Below are 19341 nucleotides of genomic sequence, written 5' to 3' on the forward strand. Positions count from 1 at the left end.
TCAAAGACTCTAGAAAACTTTCTTTACTAGATTAAAACTCCCATTAGGCTCACAGATTTTCTACTTTTTAACCAATTCTCTTTTGACACAACCTTTGTACCCCTGCAAGTGGGTTAGCTCTCCATTATCTCTGGGGAAAGATTCTTGAAAGATATTCACACGGGACCAGGATTATGACCTTCTTTCACATGCTAAATTAACTCATAAGATGAGAGAGTGATCTCATGGAATTCAACATTTGTATTTTATACTATCTTTATTGCTTGGAAATTGGAATTTCTCAAATTCAAAAAGCCACAAATTTTTTTGTGTGCTTTATTCCTTTCCATCAAACACTCCAAACTTCACAAATACTGCAGTTCCGTTTGGCTTTTGCTGCTCTGCAATGGAGATGTCCAACCATGTGGCTTGAGGACAACAAGGAATGAAAGGAGAGAATATTATAAAGAAAAATCCTGACAATTAACACATTCATCTTAACTTCATGATCCTAAGAGTTCTTATATGTGAACATGCGCTTAAGCATTAATATACAACTGACATACAAATTAGCGAATGTTTTTAACTGCTGCAAATCTTTTGGTAGTTAAAAACCGACGCTAACCTGTATGTTGACGGAAACCATACGCAATAGAATTTTCAATTTTATAAACATTGACTCACAATATAATTTATATGCTATAGATCATGATCAACTAATCATAGGTGGGCCACAAGAACCTTAATCCAATGTGAAAGGGTCGGTGCTAATCAGCAGCATTTTAATGTCGTCTGATTCAAGTTAATCAGGAGAAAAACAAAATTAACTTGTTAATGATTATGATCAACAGAAGCATTAATCATAGGGATTTTTGTGTTAGTGGGTTATGGACAAGGGTTAGTGTGTTACAAAAGCCTTACTGGTCCACGTATCATACTTACAAAAAATCAGTTCTAATTCTTCTGTTTTACACTAAACAATGTGTTTCATTCTGAACATGTTGTTTCAAACCAAGGGACTTTATTTCTTATTATATAATTTCCACCTCCACATGTGTTGGTGGAGCAACCACCACAAGGACCAACCCAAAGGCCACCACCACTAGCACCACCATATAGACAGAGAGTAACACCTTTTTGCATCTTCTTTGTACCCTCCTCTCTATGACATAAAAATTTGTCTGCAGCTGCATTTAAGAAACTCCCTTGTCTGCCACTTGCCGTACTCTATCATTTCCTCTCGTTTTCTTCCATCTCTTCAAGCTTTATTTGTTGAGACAAGAAGGTGGATTTTCCCTCCACGTTTTTACACCCTCTTATTTAGCATTAGCTGCATAAGCTTCCTGATTATCCCTTCATCACAGGCTACATAAGGAAAGAAGTGGTCTAAAACTGACTATAAATATGGCCAACTCCAGAGAGGATTCAAACCCATGAAAACTTCACTATCTCTATTGTACCTGTGAGGATTCAAGCTCATAAAATGTCAATTTTCTGTACAAAAAACTTCTTCCAGAGATTCTGGGTAGACGAATTCGAAATGGGCAGTCATAGTCTTGCACATAGCAGCTTTTTGTCCAATGATCTCCTACCATCTCTTGGAGCCAGAATTAACCGGGAAATTGTACTAAGAAAATACATCACCTCCCCTTTCAACCCTCGGTATAGGTGATGATCCTTTACATAGTCACAATGAGATAACTTTATGAATGTTGTCATTTGTGCCTGCACTTCTTCTCATATTCTCTTTCATCACAGGGCTTGGGAGTTGTTACTGGTTGTTTTGGTCATATACTCTGCTTGGATTTGCCCGTTTGAGTTTGCCTTTCTGCCTTCCAAGCAGGGCACACTATTCATCATAGACAACATTGTCAATGGCTTCTTTGCCATTGACATTGTGCTGACATTCTTCGTCGCTTACCTTGACAGCCATTCTTATCTTCTGGTTGATGATCCAAAGAGAATTGCAATCAGGTGAGTGCATAAAAAGTTAAAAAGTCATTATTCCTTCAAAGCTGAAAACGAATCTCCAAAAACTCTGCTTGCTTCATATTTCTTCACCAAACTTCCAGGTACATATCTACCTGGTTTGCTTTTGATGTCTGCTCAACAGCACCATTTGAGTCCATTACCCTCCTCTTCACTGATCACAGCAGTGAGCTTGGCTTCAAAGTTCTTAACATGCTTCGATTATGGCGTCTGAGAAGAGTCAGTTCTCTATTTGCAAGGTTTGCCATCATATATCATATTCAACTTCACAGTTCTGGGTTTCATCACCCCTTTTAGTTACAAGAATATGACAATACTTACTAGCCTCTTTGCTTTACTTCAGACTTGAAAAGGACATTCGTTTCAATTATTTCTGGATTAGGTGCACAAAGCTCATTGCTGTAAGCCACTAAATGTCTTGTGTTTGCTTTCTTCCTTTACAATTTCAAGTTACTTCCAGAACTGAATTGCCTCATCTTTCACCAACTTTCAGGTAACATTGTTTGCAGTGCACTGTGCTGGATGCTTTAACTATCTAATTGCAGATAGGTACCCTGATTCTAAAAAAACATGGATTGGTGCTGTGTATCCAAATTTTAAAGAAGAAAGTCTTTGGGACAAATATGTCACTGCAATATACTGGTCCATTGTCACCCTCACTACCACTGGCTATGGTGATTTACATGCTGAGAACACCAGAGAAATGGTGTTTGATATCGCTTACATGCTGTTCAACTTGGGTTTAGGGGCATACATCATTGGAAACATGACTAACCTTGTAGTCCACTGGACCAGCCGCACCAGAGACTTTGTAAGTACTCTCAAGCTTATGCTTATTCTGGTACTGCTCAATTTGCCAGTGCCAATCACTTACTAATTCCTGTGATAGTTTATACTGTGGATGTGTTGGACTGAGCTCTTATTCTAAATTTTTCATTCAACAAATACCCTTCAGCTTCATTGTTAGTGGTAGCTAATTATTGCCTTTCTGAAAAATAACTCATTCAGATATGAGGAACTTTATTTCTTTCCTCTAAATAAGAGGATTGGTTTTGGTTCCACAGAGAGAAACAGTCAAGGCTGCTTCTGAATTTGCTTCAAGGAATCATTTGCCAAGTCGCATACAGGATCAAATGTTGGCACACATTTGCTTGAGGTTTAAAACAGAAGGATTGAAGCAGCAAGAAACAATGAATGATCTGCCAAAAGCAATTCGTTCAAGCATTGCACACCATCTCTTTTTTCCTGTTGTTCAGAAGGTCTACCTCTTCCAAGGAGTCTCCCATGACTTCCTTTTCCAACTGGTATAATCCTCCACATGTGTTGTTTAACCCTTTGTCTCTTTTATTGTCCACTTCCTTTTCTTTGGCTAATACAAGAGTAAGAAGATGAAGAACTAATGCTACAATATACTAAATTGACCAAATGACCTTGTTATAAAAGGTTTCAGAAATGGAGGCAGAGTATTTCCCACCCAAGGAAGTTGTGATACTGCAAAACGAGTCTCCTACCGACCTTTACGTGCTGGTTTCAGGGGCAGTGGTAAGTTAGCTAAGACATCAATGGTCTAGTAAGTAGTAACCAAAAATTAATCTTAAAGAATGTCGACTAATTTATATTTTTCTTTCCAAATGATTACTTGTTGCAGAATCTGGTTCGCCACATTGATGGGCATGATCAGGTATGTTATAGATTCATACATGACATGTTTTGTACTTCAAATCACCCAATGAAACGAGTGAATATATCTTCCTAACTCTACATTAACAAAACAGGTCCTTGGGAAGGCAATTGCAGTAGATGCATTTGGAGAGATTGGAGTCTTGCATTGTATATCACAGCCTTTCACAGTCCAGACCACAGAGCTTTCTCAGATTTTAAGGCTCAACAAAAAATCCTTGAAGAATGTTTTACAAGCAAATCCAGGAGATGCACAAATTATAATGGATAACCTTTTAATGGTAATTAGGACATTGAAGGGCTCTAAACTCTAAATGTAAAATATGTTGTATAAATTTCTTTCATCCCATATGCTCTTCAATAACAACAGGCTCCTAATGAGATGTTATCTACATTGACAGAGATTGAAGGGGCATGAAGAGCTTGGCTTTGAATATACACGTTCAAATCCTATTCTCCATGAACTGCTTCATGGAGGTAACATGCGAGCAAGCTCTTCACATGACTGTGCAAATAATTCAAATGGGCATGAAGGAGAGTGCATAAATGTCAGAGACTCAGACAACAGTCTGCATAAGGTGACTAATGATGCTCATTTAGTCAACAAGTGTAACATGATCCCTGAGAATGGCAAAAGAGATCCTCATGCTGCTGCGCACAAAGGGAATCTAGACGTTGTTGAAATTCTGCTTGAAAGAGATGCAAGTGCAAAGAACCCAGACCCCATAGGGTGGACACAAAAAGCAGTAGTCAAACAGCTAAAAAATAAAATCATTCCTCACCAAATACTGAGCTGTGAAAATGAGAATAAATCAGATGAATATAGAGTAGAGATTGTAGAGCCAGAAATCCTTAACCTTGGGGGGAATGACTCAGCCAGAAACTGTAGAAAAGATGGTATTAGACCTGTCAACTTCCCATTAAAGAAACTATGCACAAACTCCAGTTCAATAAATTCTAACAGTCTTAGTGATAGAGAAGCAGCAAGGTTCATCAAGAAGAGAGTAACAATCCATTTGCCTGGCAGATGCAGAAGTACCTCCCAGGGACAGCATGGGAAACTGATAATCCTACCTGATTCATTAGAAGAGTTGCTCAAAATTTCTGGTATGCTTTGAACTCAGAAAGAATAATTGAATATGATTTATGAACCTATAACTGTTAGCAATTTGATACATACAAGGCACACACAGAGAGAAAGAGAATGATCGCTTTTTCTCCCCCTTCTTTTTTTATATTTTTTGCTGAGGGAAGGGAAGGGAAGGGAAGGGAAGGGAAGGAAAGGGAAGGGGGTGCCTACCAAAATCAAATGCAATCATCTGAACACAATAGTAGAACTTTGTAGTGCTCTTACTTGCTCCATCTAACTATTAACTTGTAAAACTGCAGGTGAAAAAATTGGTGGCTTCAGCCCTACGAAAATAGTTAATGCAGAGAATGCAGAGATAGATGACATTAATGTGATTAGAGATGGTGATCATCTCTTTCTTCTTTGCAGCGACAGTGAAAATTTGAGTTGACGATATTACCAATGTAGATAGATTGTACCTTTAGGAATGTAATGAAAAAAAAAGGGCGGTCTGGTGCACAATGCTTCTGCATGCAAAGGGTCTAGGAAGGGGTATGACCATTTGGTCTATTGTATAGGAATGTAATGACAATGTTTTAATAAAATATTAAAAATGCTAAGCATTCAACAACATATTGGAAGAAAATCATACAATTCAATTACAAAAACTGCTCTTCGTATATGATTGTTGTAACAAAATTTTACAATCTCATTGAGAAATGCTGTCTATAAATCCAAGAAAATAAGTCATGTAATCAAGTGATGGTCTTTGAAATGTGTTGCTGATGTATTGCACAGTTTACATTTTCCCTGAGAATCCAACTAATCAATTCCTTTACAACCAGAAGTGCTCTTGCTCAAGAGATGCCTGAGTAACTTGAAAGAAGCATCCCAAGTTGTGCCAACACAGTCTGGATTTCTACAAGCTGTCTATTGAATGCCTTTGATGAATAAAACTCATTTCTTCAAATTGATTGGTATAGGATGGGCTTCCGTGTTAAAAACAAATTTATCCAAAGGAATAACAGAGCTGTCCCCAAAAAGCAAGTATAAGTATTTAAGGGTTTCACCCAGAAAGAAAGTCTCCATTTTGTCTCTTTTATGAGGAGGAACACTAGTTACATCGTCCAGAGAACAATATCCACCAGTATCAACCTTTGTGTGCTTTTCAAAAGCTTCAAAGATTTGCCAACCCCATTCACGATATCTGTAAGACAATATATATATGGTTATTTCAAAAAAATCACGGAAAGAAAAATGAAGCCTATCTTCATTTCTTGTATATGGCCACAAGATATGAAAATGTAAACTAATCTTATCTTTAAGAGGGGAAAATACATACTTTGGATCTTCTGTGATACGGTACAAAACAAACAACGACTCCACTGTCTCAGGTCTCAAAAGATTATGACGGTCAGCAGGTTTTATTATGATGTCATTGATATACTCTGAGTTCTTATTTCCACCATCATGACCTTCTTCAGAAAATTCCTGGGTATTAAAAGCATACACCAAAAGCTAGTCGTTATATCTCTATTCTCCCTGTATATAGATGCACTTTAAGAATACTTTTCAAATGCAGCACCATAGAGTGAAAGACATAAATAATGAGATTCATTGCTGTTTTTACATGAGATCTTTAATCATTTAATAAATTCAAAATGCGATAAAGATCCTACTAACCTCAGTATGAAAGTAAGCAATTTCAGGAGCCAAACCAGTTGAAGTTACTGAGTACATTTCGAAGCATGTTTTAGCCAGATCTTCTGCAAGCTTCATATTTTCTAGGTCTTCAAAGTTGAGCATATTGTCTTTCATTGCCTGATCCTTTGTAAGGCCTTTAGTGGCACCAAGTGCAAGAGTGCCAGGTAAGAAACACACCTGAATAGGCAGTACCAAATTTTACATCAGTGTTAGTAGGTACCTCTTAATTACGATCAAAGTGCACAATAGAGTTTTTGCAAGATAAAATTCTGGAGGATGTCCTTTTCTCCTAAACTGAACTACTATTTGATGATTTGTAATCTTAGTTTGGGATAAAGACCACTTTAACACAACTAAGGGAATCTGTAAACCTAGAAACGTTATCACAAGTTTGGGATAAAAACAACTTTTAAGAGAAGTTGAGCCATCCTAGAAACCTGTCTTATTTTTTTATCGATGAATTAAAGTTTGGGTGGCTTCGACTCCAGTCACCATCACGGGTCAGTTCTGGGACCATAGGTTACTTACAGAGGTACTAACAAATTGTCCACCAACACAGCCCTCACATCGGAAATGGGATATGAGGGGAAGTGGTGGTCCGTCCTTACCAACTGAGCCAACATGTATTGATTAGAAACCCGTCTTATGACTCAAAAGGAAGTAATTCTGCTAATGTAAATGTAAATTAGAAAATATCTCAAACCAATAACAGTTCACATAGTTCATCCCATGATGTTATTGACTATTTATTTTCCCCCCATTCTTTTGTAACACCAGCCACATAACTTTCACCTAATTTTTTAGTCAAATTCCATAGTAGAATGTAGAGTACAATTGTGACATCCTCATAATTGTAATATTATGATTATATACTCAAGTTGCAAAATAACAAAAATTCTTTCTCATAACTATTATAAGGAAAATCTAGTTCCTGATATATAAAACAAATAATATCGATATTTTAGTTGTTTATGGAATGAATTTTAAACCATGGACAGAGAAGAGCATGACTTAATATTAGCAGCCATATAAAGATAATATACTACAGTACAGTAGACAGAGGTAACAGTGCAGGCCTGCAGGGACAGATGCTGTTTAATTTCATATAGTCTGTATATTACCATAGGGTGGGGATATCATAATTCCAGATTCAGAGTCTACAAATTTTCAATTTTATACGTCAGTACCTACGCCAAACGCAAATCAATAGTATCTAATAACACACTGATCCACAGTTCAAGATTCTCAGACAAATGCATTATGCATACAAAAAGAGTATATTCCATACAGCACACTAACTGGATCAATCCTTTTGCAGTTTTTCTACTGAAAGATGTTTTGAAGCAACATACATACTAGATAAATTTCATGCATTGCCGAACTTAAAAATTAGGAAGTACTGCTTACCAGGTGATCCATTTTCGGACTGAAACCCCCATTTGATCCGCCAGGCAACTCTCCAACAAAAACTAGTCCATTTGGAATCGATTTCCGAACAAGAAGATGCCTCACACCATTCATTGCTTCCTTATACATATCATACAGATAAGATGTATTACTATCTCTACTAGCTCTATTCTGAAGCCATACTTTAATTAAGTACTCGTAGTAGCTGTCACCACGAGATCCCAGTCTTATATTTTCTCCACTAAATTGACCAGAATCAGGGCTGCATTTAGTTTACAGAAATATCTAAATGTTAGTAGAAATATAATGAGAAAAGAAAAGAAAGCACAGGCCCAAAAGGGACTAAAACAATTGACACAAATGAATTGGAAGGTTGTCACTAATTATTACAAGTAAAAAGTAATGTCCAAATACACTAATTAAATTATATGCAATTGAATACCTAATATAGATAGGAACTAGTCCTTCAAGCTTGGGAAGAGTATTCATGTGATCCATGACCTTCATTGCCTCCAAACTATATTTCAGATCACCTGATACAGAACTGAGATAATTGAACTCAAGCTGCAAAGTGGAAACTTCTGATGTGCTACTCAATCCACCAGGAGCTGGATGTGCTGTTGACTCATGCAGAATGACATCACTAAATGGAATAGCAGTTGGACTAGCTGTGAAAGCCGACATCAGACGGTCAGCCAAATTCTTAGCAGTTTCTAAATAAACGGCCGGTTTCGGTCCTGCATGAGTTAAGTTCATTCCTTTTTCCCCACCACTTAGATGGTAAGCACTTAAAAGCCCACCCAAAACCCGAATTGTGGTTTCAAATAAATTTACTTGACCCTTTTTACTGATCCTCTCAGAAAGATGTTCTTCAACCCAGGATCCTGCTTCAGTAACAACCTCATCAAGACCCATTATCATCGCCGTATCAAGAGCATCCACCACCGTAGCACCTAACCCTCCTAATCCATCAACCCCATGTTGGCTGAGTGGCATAAGTTCATCATAACCCATGGCATATTTCTTGTAGCCAGACCACGCATGAACAAAAGCCTCCTTAACTTTCTGCTGCCTACTAATCCACAACGATCCGTCATCCAACGTTCCAGACACACCATTATCAGCCACTTTAGTATCCGGGGGTAATCGAGGAGGAAGCCTCGGAGCCCGTCTCCATAACTTCTTCAACCTCCCAGAACCATCAGCAATACCACTATCTTCTCCACTCTTTCCATTTCCAATTACTTCACCATGATCATTAGAAACTACACGACCGGGACTCGTATGTGTCAGCATAAGATATCCTACCCCACAAATCATTAACAATGCTAGAAACTTTCCAGTACTACAGCTAATACAATCACGCTTCCGGTTACTAGTGAGGAAGGTCTGAGTAATAACCTGGAAAATCAAGACATAGTAAACAAACATTCCATACATGAAAATTGTGCATTCATTCATTCACCTATGCAACCAAGGTTTAACAAGTTCTTATGAATATTGCAGGATATAGTAACACTTATTGATTGAAATTGAATAGTGGGTATGTTGAGTTGAAGCAAATCGGAGAAGCTAACTACAGAGTTGAAAGGAATCGAACCTTGGAGAAAGAACGGTGGCGAAACTTGGCGTTATCGTAGTCAACATCTTTTCTGGAGTAAGGGAGAGACTTGGACATGCTGTGAGGATCCGAATTCCGATCCGATCCGAATTCCAACGAAGACAGACACAGACACAAACTTAGGTTGGAATTCGATTGCGTAGGAACAGGATGATGATGATGATGCTGTGCCTCATTCGACGCGACAATCAGAGAAAGAGAGAGATCACCATTCACCACCACCGTGTTAGATGAACTTTCAGATTGACCATTGATCAATGGGTGCAAATGCAATCCAACACCATTGATATCATTGACTATGCTCTAATTTGTATGTCTAGATTTAATTACAATTATTTGATACATCTCTTGCATATTACTCCTAATAAATATCTTCTAATTAACGGTAACCGTTCAAAAATCGTATATCTCTTTTAATAAATGTCTTTTAACTAACGGTAACTGAGAAAATAGAGATGGACAGAGTAATAATTGATGAATGAAAAATTTATTAAAGCTCACCCTCTCTTATAGAAGGATAATGCTAATGAACACGACAAATTCAGCTTACGACCAGCGCGACCAAATGTGATTGGTTACAAATTCTGATTTTTAAAAATAAAATCATTATTGTTATTAAACTTCATCTGTTATTCGTCTTTAAAGTACATTGTCGTAAAAATCATACGTAATTGAGTCGTGTAAAATAGCATTACTTCTTGTACAATCACAAACAACTAGTAAGTAGTAACTATATATACTAGTGTTCTAACTAACTAGTTGTTATAATTGTCTATTAACAACAACTAACCACTCATGACGTTTTTAATTACATTTCATCTCAACACTCCCTTCTCCTTGATTCAAAAGGTTAATAAAAGAGTTTTGATATATTTATACTCAATTTTTCCTTTCATCTCATTTTCATATATTTTTCTTTTTATCTCGCTACATATTTTATCACATTACCTATCATATCACTCATTCATTTTTTTTCCATATTTGTTAAAGGTGAAGGTGTAAATAATATGTCAACATAACTTTTTTCGTTAATGAAACAACTCCCCACATCTTTCCAAGTTCTTCAAGTCGATTTTGCCTACAAAGGTTTTGTAAGGATTTCAATTGTTTGCAAATTTGTACAACAATGAACCAACTCATATTTGTTCACTTGATCTCTTAGAAATGGAAATTTAGTTTCAATGTGTTTGCTTCTACTCTGTATCACTCGACTCTTAGCTAAGTTTATAGCAAATTTTTAATCATTTGAAAATGTACATTGTAATATGTTTTCATCCTTGTCCTTTAAGTTTTGTTAATGAGGATCCACATAATGATGACTCACCTCTCATGTTTGGTGTTTTTTTTATCTGATTTGGCATAGTGTGACCCACTCATTCGCATAAGTCAATCGTTATCGTTAAGTTTTGCTTACGTGGCTACATATGTTGATATTAAGTTGTGTAAATGAGTGAGTCACATCGTGCCAAATTAGATGAAAAATATCAAATAAGAAAGGTGAGTCATCATTATGTGATTCCCTGTCAACAAAACTTAACGGCAATGACTAAAAATGATAATATATATTTTCAGAGATCCAAAACTTCTTCTCCATTGGTGAAGCAACTCAGGATTCACAATACTACAAAAAATTCAAAGACAATTACAAATTTTTGGGGGTGACCATGGCCCCTATAGGCCACCCTGGCCTCCGCCACTTTGTGAACTTGTTAATAACTCATTTGTGATAACTTAGAATTGACCAAGGTGCACTAACTAGTGTTCGTGTCATGCCTGATGACATATTTTGAAGCTATTTATCAACATTTCTTGTAGTGTCTCAACCAATTATTATTTTTTGAAATAAAAAAACTCATTCACATGCATTGACTTTGAAAGAGATGGAAATATAAGATGTGATAATGATGTGATAATAAAAGTAGATAAAGATGAAAGTGAAAGTATATGTGAATGAACTTTCTACCCTCATTGTTTATACCTCTTATCCTATTCGTCCCTTCTTCATTTTTTTCTTTTAATTGATTTCATTGCATAAACAGTGGCCAATTTTTCGTCTCCTGTGAATTCCCTTCTGATGTCTCTTCATCATGGATGTATATATCCACAGCAAGTATGGATTGAGATTCTCTGCAGCCCTCCATCAATGCAATCACTCATAATCACCCATTTCAGTTTTTTTTATTGTGTACATTTGGGGTTAAATATCAATCTCTTTAGTCTTTGCTATGTTCTCATTCTTTCAAAACAATTTTTATACATTGAGATTCAATTTCTCTTTTGTCCTATTTCCAGACATTTTCTCTCATTTCTCTTTTCTTTTCTCACCATGTCATCTATCATAGTATGTCTCACTTCTCTCTCTCTCTTCAAACTCTTGAAGGTGGAGTTGTAATTTTGAGTGTGTATAAAACTTGATTGTTCTCAAAAGTCACAGCAACCCATTGGAATTCTCGCTAATCCTCAATCTCAGCGCTCTCTCACTTCCCATTTTTTCTTGCTTCACCTCTCCACACAGCACCAAACTGACTAGCCACTCTGTTCTCAATGGACATTCTCAATCAAGCCTTCAACTTCAAGATCCTCTGCACTACTCTGTTCTTGCTCTGCCTCCTATCTTACTCTGTTTCTTCTTCTTCATCTTCATCTCCTTCTTCTTCTTCTTCTTCCTCTTCTTCTTCTTCTTCTTCTTCTTCACTTTCTTCCAACCAAGATATTCAACCCCAGAACCAAAACATAAACCCTTCTTCAACCATCGCTGCAACTGCAACCCATTACCACCAAGTGTTCTACCTCAAGAACACCGACCCTGCCATGTTCACGAGAAGACAAGAACGCCTCAAGAAGAGGATGAGAAGAATGAACAGAAACAAGAACATGAAGCAGAGGAGGAAGATGATGATCAAGAACCAGCAATCTCGAGTTTTCTCTGTTATGCTCCCAAAGGGTTTTGTCCCTCCGTCTGGTTCCTCACCTTGCCACAATGATCAACCCGATTCCGTGTCCTTCCACTGCCATCTCACAGATACATCAACAAAACCATGAGGAATTGATGAAGGTTCAACAACCCCACATTGTGGTCGGTTCTTCACTATATTTATACAGATACATCATACACGCAAGCAATTGAGACTACATTGCTTTTGAGTTTTGATCTTTCTTGCATTAATTGTTCACTTTCTTTTTCCTTACTTCCTGTTGATGTTGTAATAGATGACAATAAGAGTGAATGTAGAGATCAACAAAAATGTATACTTAAATAAATCAGTGAAGATTTTGATTCTGCATGCATCTGCAGAATGTGTTTCTTTCTAATTGTTCTTGGTCATAATGTAAAAGTAATGTGATCATTGCATTAGTATTTTGTGAATTTTTCCTTTTCTGTTATCTCTGACTTTTTTCATTATTAGATTTGACCAGTTACAGACAGAGATGTCTGTTATTGAAGTATAAATGTTTCTTTCTTCCAAGGAATTTCTTCATAGAATAGTTGCTGATTAAGGTGGATTTTGGTAAATGAAATCTAAGGTTGGTGTAGAGAGGGGGAGAATGAGAAAGAGGCACGTGAATTTGCATCGTTGGGGAAAGCAAAGCAAAGTAATAATAAATTAAGGGTCCTTAATTTCAAGTTTCGTAGCGTTTACTTTGTTCGAGCATGCAGTGAATTGTAGGGACGGCTCTCTAGACGATGTGCCACACAAGACGGATCCATGTCACAATGAATAGGGACTCGTCCTTCATGTGACAATATAAATGAAATTCAATAAATGACATTCCTGCACAGGTTCAATCCTAGTTATAATAATTAGTAAGTTTCAAAAAAAAAAGTTATAGTAATTAGTCATATTTTTTATACACTATGCTGGGCTAGAAGACTACAGGGCCCAAAAGGTTGCTGAAGGTTAGGAAGTGTTTGAGATTGGTGAGTGTGTATAGTGTAGTCTAAAAGCTTTAAGGGGGTGTGTTTGACTTTGTGATATTTTTTTGAGGAGGGAGATGTGGAGGGGGGGCAAGAAAGAGGGAAGAAGGGTAAGTCATTGTCTTGCTTGGGAGTTCAAAGTCCCACAATTTGGAGTAACTGAAAAATATAACTAAGAGAAATTTAGATGGTTTCCTTCCCCTCCCCCCTTAAATCTCCCAACTACCGGGAAGACTTCACATAAACTTTTTAATGTATCTCATTCGCTTTCATCCCTTCAAAACTCAACTCATAAATACAATGTAAATGATTTATAACACCCATGAATATATACCAACTTAGATAATGAATGTAAGGACGTGATACTATTTTTTGTTGTTGTAAAACTCCCCCTCAATTCTAACTAAATTAATCGAGTTGGACTTGTTCGACTTGAACTTGTATTCAAATGAAACCTCAAAGGTTGTCAGCGTGAGCTTGTGCTCCTTTTGTATTAAACTTGAGTTTTAGAGGCCATAATTTTAATTTTACATGATAGTTATTTTCTTCTCCTAGCCTAATTTTATTCTGAGTCATTTTCGTTTGGCTTCTTCTTCTTTTTTTAGGGTTTTCTTTAGATTTTGGGCCCTTGAGCAAAGTAGAGTCTCATACCACTTGTCGGGCTAGAAGCGTACAAAGCCTAAAAGTTTGCTAAAGGTTCGGGAGTGTTTGGGAATGGTGAGTGGGTGTGTAGTGTAATCTAAAAATCTTAAGATATTTAAAATCCGAACACCTAACTATACATACCATCACTTAGTTAATGACCCACCAACGTGACTCTTTTTTGCTTCAACACACTTATTATTATTTGAGTCATGATGGTAATACATAAGAACGGATAAAATATTTGATAAAATAGGCTTTATCTAAATCACCGTCACTTGATTGACTAATATTTTAATGTGCTTAAGAAAATCTTAAGTCATGTCAAAAATTACTAAATCACCAAAGACTAGACTAACTTTGGATTATTTAGACAAGAGTCGTGATAGATAGACCACTAATAGTGATAAGCACCCTTAGACATCTATAACATGTGGAGAGATTAATGATGGAGAGAGACCCAAGTCACATCATATCTTCCTTAATTGCGTAAAATAAGATGTGTCCTTAAACATTTGTCACTATTAAAGTGTTGATATTATGATATATATCTTTTTAATTTAGACAACCTCGTTAGTATAGTACAATTAAATTAATATGGTATTAAAAAAGAGATTAAAAAGAAAAAATGTGTGGAAATTAGATTATATATAGGGTGCCCACTAGGGTGCACTAGTTATTTTCTGGTCCATCGGTGGACCAGAGGGTAATTTTGTCTTTCCTCCTTTCCTTTACCTTTTTCCTCTCCCTCCTCCCTTTACCTTTTCCCACCTGGGTTAATCTGAAAGAAAACAAGCTTGGATTTCTCCAATTACAACTGAAATCAACATGAACACAATCACCACTGGTAGAATTTTGAGCATGGATTTTGGAACCCACGCGAGTGGGGAATTATCAGAGAGGGAGAGTGGTGTGGTATGAGAAAGCGAGATCAATAGAAGCTGATTTCAGAGAAAGGAGAAGAAGGAAAGAGGTGTTTAGTCTTTATTTAGGAGTTTGGGCAATTGAGAGATTACGTATTGAGATGTGATGTGGACCTAGTTCTCATGAAACTACCATGTCTGTGGTCAAAAACCATTTGTGGAAAACATGAGGAAACATATATCCAGCAAATGCTTCATCTTGACACAATGGAAAAGCTCCACCGCTGCTACCACATTTTCAATTCAGGGGGATGATTTTGAGTTGTTCATCTCCAGATTTAGCCATGTATTTTTTGGGTTATTTTCAGTTTTCTGTATGAATTGATTTTTGGAATTGATTTCTGGTATATATTGTGGAATTATTTCAGATCTGGTTATTTTAATTTCTGGAATTTATTTTGGGATTGCTTCATTTGTTTCTAGAATTGATTTCTGGAATCAGTAATTTAAATTAATGATGGATCTGAAATTATTTGAGAATGATGATGAAGAGATTGAAGAAGGCATGGTTTGGATCGGCTATGGAGGTTGTTTCACCGGGAAGGGAGAGAGGAAGGGAGATAATGATATAACACTTTACATTTTTACCCTTTTAGTCTTCAGTGAATCCTAACCGTTAATCTAAAGAATATTTTAAGATTCTCTAATCCAATGGTGTTTAAGGATGGTGCATGGGTGGACCAAAATATAAATGGTCCACCCTAGTGGACACCTATATATAGAACAAATAGAATAAACAGGAACACTCTTGTTTTCAGCTGAAAGAGGAGGTTCCTAGTCCCTGCAAGTCCAAAGTACAGCGAGAATGTGAAAAATTGAAAATGTCATTGAGGAAAATCGTCGAACACCTTCGCTGCAACCGTAGCTTTCACTACAGACTCTCTTCTACCTCCTCCTCACCGTACTCCTCCACCCGTTCCCGGCGAACCACGACCCACACCCTCCACCACCACCACCACCACCCCACCAATCCAGAACAAGAACAACAAGAGCAAGACCCTCACTCTCTTCTGAAACAAGACCCAATCGAGATATGCACCTCTCTATGGGTCAAAACCTTCTCCTCCCCCAAAACCACCACCTTCCCCAACCTCACCGGCTTCCTCTCCAACTTCGACCTCTGGCTCTTCGCCTACCAGCGCACCTGTGCTCACACCACCGGCACTTTCCCTCCCCGCAACGCCATCCACACCCACGTCCTCCGCGACCTTGTTTCCCTTCGCAACGCCGTCATCCGCGGTCGTTTTTCCTGGAACGACAAGACCCGCCAGATTATTCGCAGCCCATATGACAAAACCTTCTCCAAACCCCTCTCTAAACGCAAGCTTCATGCCGTTGTTCAATCCAGTGAGCCTTGTTTCCAGGACAGGGTGGTTCAGGAGGTTCTGTTGATGATTCTGGAGCCCGTTTTCGAGCCCCGGTTTTCGCCTAAATCGCATGGTTTTCGACCCGGGCGGAATGCACATACGGTTATTCGCACAATTCGGAGTAACTTTGCGGGCTATTTGTGGTTTCTGAAAGGGGATTTGAGTGAGATTTTTGAGAATGTGGATGTAAATGTTGTGATGGGTTGTGTTGAAAAGGGTACTAGGGATAAGAAGGTCCTGGGTTTGATAAAATCTGCGTTGGTAGCACGTGTGATCCGCAGAGAAGAGAGTAAGGAGGAGTTGAATAAGGATAAGAAGAGGAAAGCTACTAAAAAGAGGATTCTGAAGGAGAATGAACCGAAACCGGATCCGTATTGGTTAAGAACATTCTTCAGTTTCGCTCCCGAGGAGGCTGCTAAGGTACCCTCTTATGGCCAATGTGGGATTTTAAGTCCATTGCTTGCTAATGTTGTCCTTAACGAATTGGATTACATGGTAGAGGAAATGATTGTTGAGTTTTTTAGGCCTTCTAAGTTTGATGCTATTTGGAAGCATTCAATTGATGATGGATGTCATAATCCTGCATGGCCTGAGTTTGTTCCTTCTAGTGGGAAAGAAAAAACTAGGAAGATGGATTACATAAGATATGGGGGTCATTTCCTGATTGGGATTCGGGGGCCTAGGGAGGATGCAGTAGAAATAAGGAAGAAAATTGTTAATTTTTGTGAGAGTACGTTTGGGTTAAGGTTGGATAATTCCAAGTTGGAGATTGAACACATTACAAGGGGAATCCAATTCTTGGACCATATAATATGCCGAAGGGTGATACACCCAACGTTGAGGTATACTGGTTCTGGAGGCAACATAGTGAGTGAAAAGGGTGTGGGAACCTTGCTTTCTGTTACTGCTAGCTTACAACAATGCATTCGCCAGTTTAGGCGGCTTGAGCTTGTGAAAGGTGATAAGGACCCTGAGCCCCTTCCCTGTAATCCTATGTTGTATTCTGGTCAAGCTCATACGAATTCCCAAATGAATAAGTTTCTTGAGACCATGGCTGATTGGTATAGATATGCTGATAATCGCAAAAAAGTTGTTGGCTTTTGTGCCTATGTTGTTCGTAGCTCTTTGGCTAAATTGTATGCTGCAAGGTACAGGCTGAAGTCCCGTGCCAAGGTGTATGGAATAGCTTCACGAAATCTCAGCCGTCCCCTGAGGGAGAGTACTAACAATTCTGCTCCTGAATATTCAGATCTTCTGAGGATGGGGCTGGTTGATGCTATTGAAGGGGTTCAGTTTTCACATATGTCTTTAATACCATCTTGTGATTATGCTCCATTTGCGAGAAACTGGATACCAGATCATGAGAGGGTGTTGCATGAGTATATAAAACTTGAAAATCCTAAGTTTTTCTGTGACTTGCTCAGATCTATTAAGCAAAAAGGTTTGATTCTTCCTCAAGATGAAGTATCTCAAATGGTATGGGACTACAAAACTCTTGGGGTTCGTCATTTTCAACCTGATGGAGATAAAGAAGTTAAAAATGATTTAAAGGAGATAACTGGGTAAGTTAGGTATTGGTCTGAAATTGGTGGAGTCTTCTTAATATATCAAGGATCTGCATCAAAATTGGTGATCTCAGAAAAATTGTTGTGTCTTGTTAAGCCATTTTCTATGTGCCTTGGTGAGATCTCTCACTTAAATAGCATTATGACAAGAAATGTCAGTTCAGTTCATGCTGACGTTATACACATCAAAGATAGAATGCCTCCATCGGAAGGGTGCATCACAACCTGAAATAACCTCAAATGGCAGTGTAAAAATTCACCACTGACGAGGTGAAAATACAGAGCATGGCAACTGGTGCATCCACAAATTGAAATTGTTACCTTGTTTAGTTGTTTGTAAGGTGAATTTTTTCATTATTGAAATTATAAATTCTGTCAAGAAAAACTTTTATTTGCTAGTTATGCCACCCCAGAGGCACTGCCTTCAAACTTCTATCTGACAAGGATTGCTTACATATTTGTATTTGACTGGATCTGTGATGAATATTTGCCTCCACATTGTAATTACTTAAATAGAATATCAATGGCGTATTCAGGAGGAATTTTTTTTGCATGGAATGTTAGGGCATGGAGGGTGTCTTTTGGAGTAAAAAGAGGCAATTTGATCTACTATTTGTAATTTGCTGGTTGTCTACTTTGTAGAATTGCTTGTAATTGATGATTTTTTTTCATTGTAATTTAAATGGATTTGAGTTGGAATCTCCTTGAAGCATTATATCTAGTATTAAATTTTGGATTCCAGACGATATTGTTCAATATATGAACAAACAGTTTTTGGTTATGAGTCATGACACCAAGGAAGCACTGCTTAGTGCTTAGTGGTTACACACTTGTCTCTGACTTGATCTCTGCTGAATGTTTGCCTGCAGATTTAATTGCTTAAAAAGAATATCAATGAAACATTCAAGAGGAAATATTTGCATGGCATTTTAAGAGGTGGAAGTGGAGGGTTTCTTTTGGAAGAAAATGATGCGATTTCATCCTCAACTGATAATCTCTGTTTGCTGCTGTCGAAATTCCTTGGACATCGTTGGGTAATAAACTAAAATATTTATATATAACAGCTGAAGTTCATGGACACTGCAATTCATTATTCATCCTGTATGGCTGTGGAATAAACCCTTGGGACAGGAATGATAGATAGATATAGTCCTTTCCAGAATGGTGATTTTATGATTATAATGCAGGTAAAGTCTGCATGTGTTTAATTATAATTTTGCTTTTCCGTTTTGTTTTACATTTATTTAGGTTTGTGCAGCAGTTGTATGTAGGGTTGTTCACTTGTTATTGCCTATTGGAATCTATTGTATGGTTTTGTTTACCTACAAGTTAAAACATTATTATTTCCTCAACGTGAAAGGTAGGTGAACATTTTGATGCTGGATATTAGGCTTTTAGCTTTCTGTGTTTTAACTTGAATGTAATAGCAATTATTTGATTAATCAATTATTTGGATTTACGGTGATATTCATGGTAATC

The 19341-nt window shown here is 37.5% G+C and overlaps 4 protein-coding genes across 4 annotated transcripts; 3 read left to right on the forward strand and 1 right to left on the reverse strand.

Moving 5' to 3' along the window:
* Positions 1–983: 983 nt before the first annotated feature.
* LOC130722203 (potassium channel KAT1) lies at positions 984–5350 on the forward strand. Its single transcript, XM_057572858.1, has 11 exons — positions 984–1647; positions 1738–1953; positions 2052–2207; positions 2312–2369; positions 2462–2779; positions 3033–3272; positions 3412–3510; positions 3617–3649; positions 3744–3929; positions 4050–4755; positions 5038–5350. Exons 1-11 carry the CDS (start codon positions 1463–1465, stop codon positions 5166–5168), a joined length of 2328 nt encoding a protein of 775 aa, XP_057428841.1. The 5' UTR covers positions 984–1462; the 3' UTR covers positions 5169–5350.
* A 2-nt stretch (positions 5351–5352) lies between these two features.
* LOC130722204 (mannosyl-oligosaccharide 1,2-alpha-mannosidase MNS3) lies at positions 5353–9754 on the reverse strand. The gene is made up of 6 exons (XM_057572859.1): positions 9429–9754; positions 8271–9229; positions 7829–8090; positions 6401–6598; positions 6060–6208; positions 5353–5924 (listed from the first exon to the last, which is right to left on the reverse strand). Exons 1-6 carry the CDS (start codon positions 9504–9506, stop codon positions 5675–5677), a joined length of 1896 nt encoding a protein of 631 aa, XP_057428842.1. The 5' UTR covers positions 9507–9754; the 3' UTR covers positions 5353–5674.
* Positions 9755–11609: 1855 nt separating this feature from the next.
* Positions 11610–12779, forward strand: LOC130724323 (suppressor protein SRP40). The gene has a single exon (XM_057575526.1). It carries the CDS (start codon positions 11994–11996, stop codon positions 12489–12491), a length of 498 nt encoding a protein of 165 aa, XP_057431509.1. The 5' UTR covers positions 11610–11993; the 3' UTR covers positions 12492–12779.
* A 2894-nt stretch (positions 12780–15673) lies between these two features.
* On the forward strand, positions 15674–19327 carry LOC130724045 (nuclear intron maturase 1, mitochondrial). The gene is made up of 2 exons (XM_057575205.1): positions 15674–18203; positions 18732–19327. Exon 1 carries the CDS (start codon positions 15752–15754, stop codon positions 17861–17863), a length of 2112 nt encoding a protein of 703 aa, XP_057431188.1. The 5' UTR covers positions 15674–15751; the 3' UTR covers positions 17864–18203; positions 18732–19327.
* The last annotated feature ends 14 nt before the right edge of the window (positions 19328–19341 follow it).

The sequence above is a fragment of the Lotus japonicus genome, chromosome 6, assembly GCF_012489685.1.
Source record: "Lotus japonicus ecotype B-129 chromosome 6, LjGifu_v1.2".
In the NCBI taxonomy this organism is placed as follows: Eukaryota; Viridiplantae; Streptophyta; class Magnoliopsida; order Fabales; family Fabaceae; genus Lotus; species Lotus japonicus.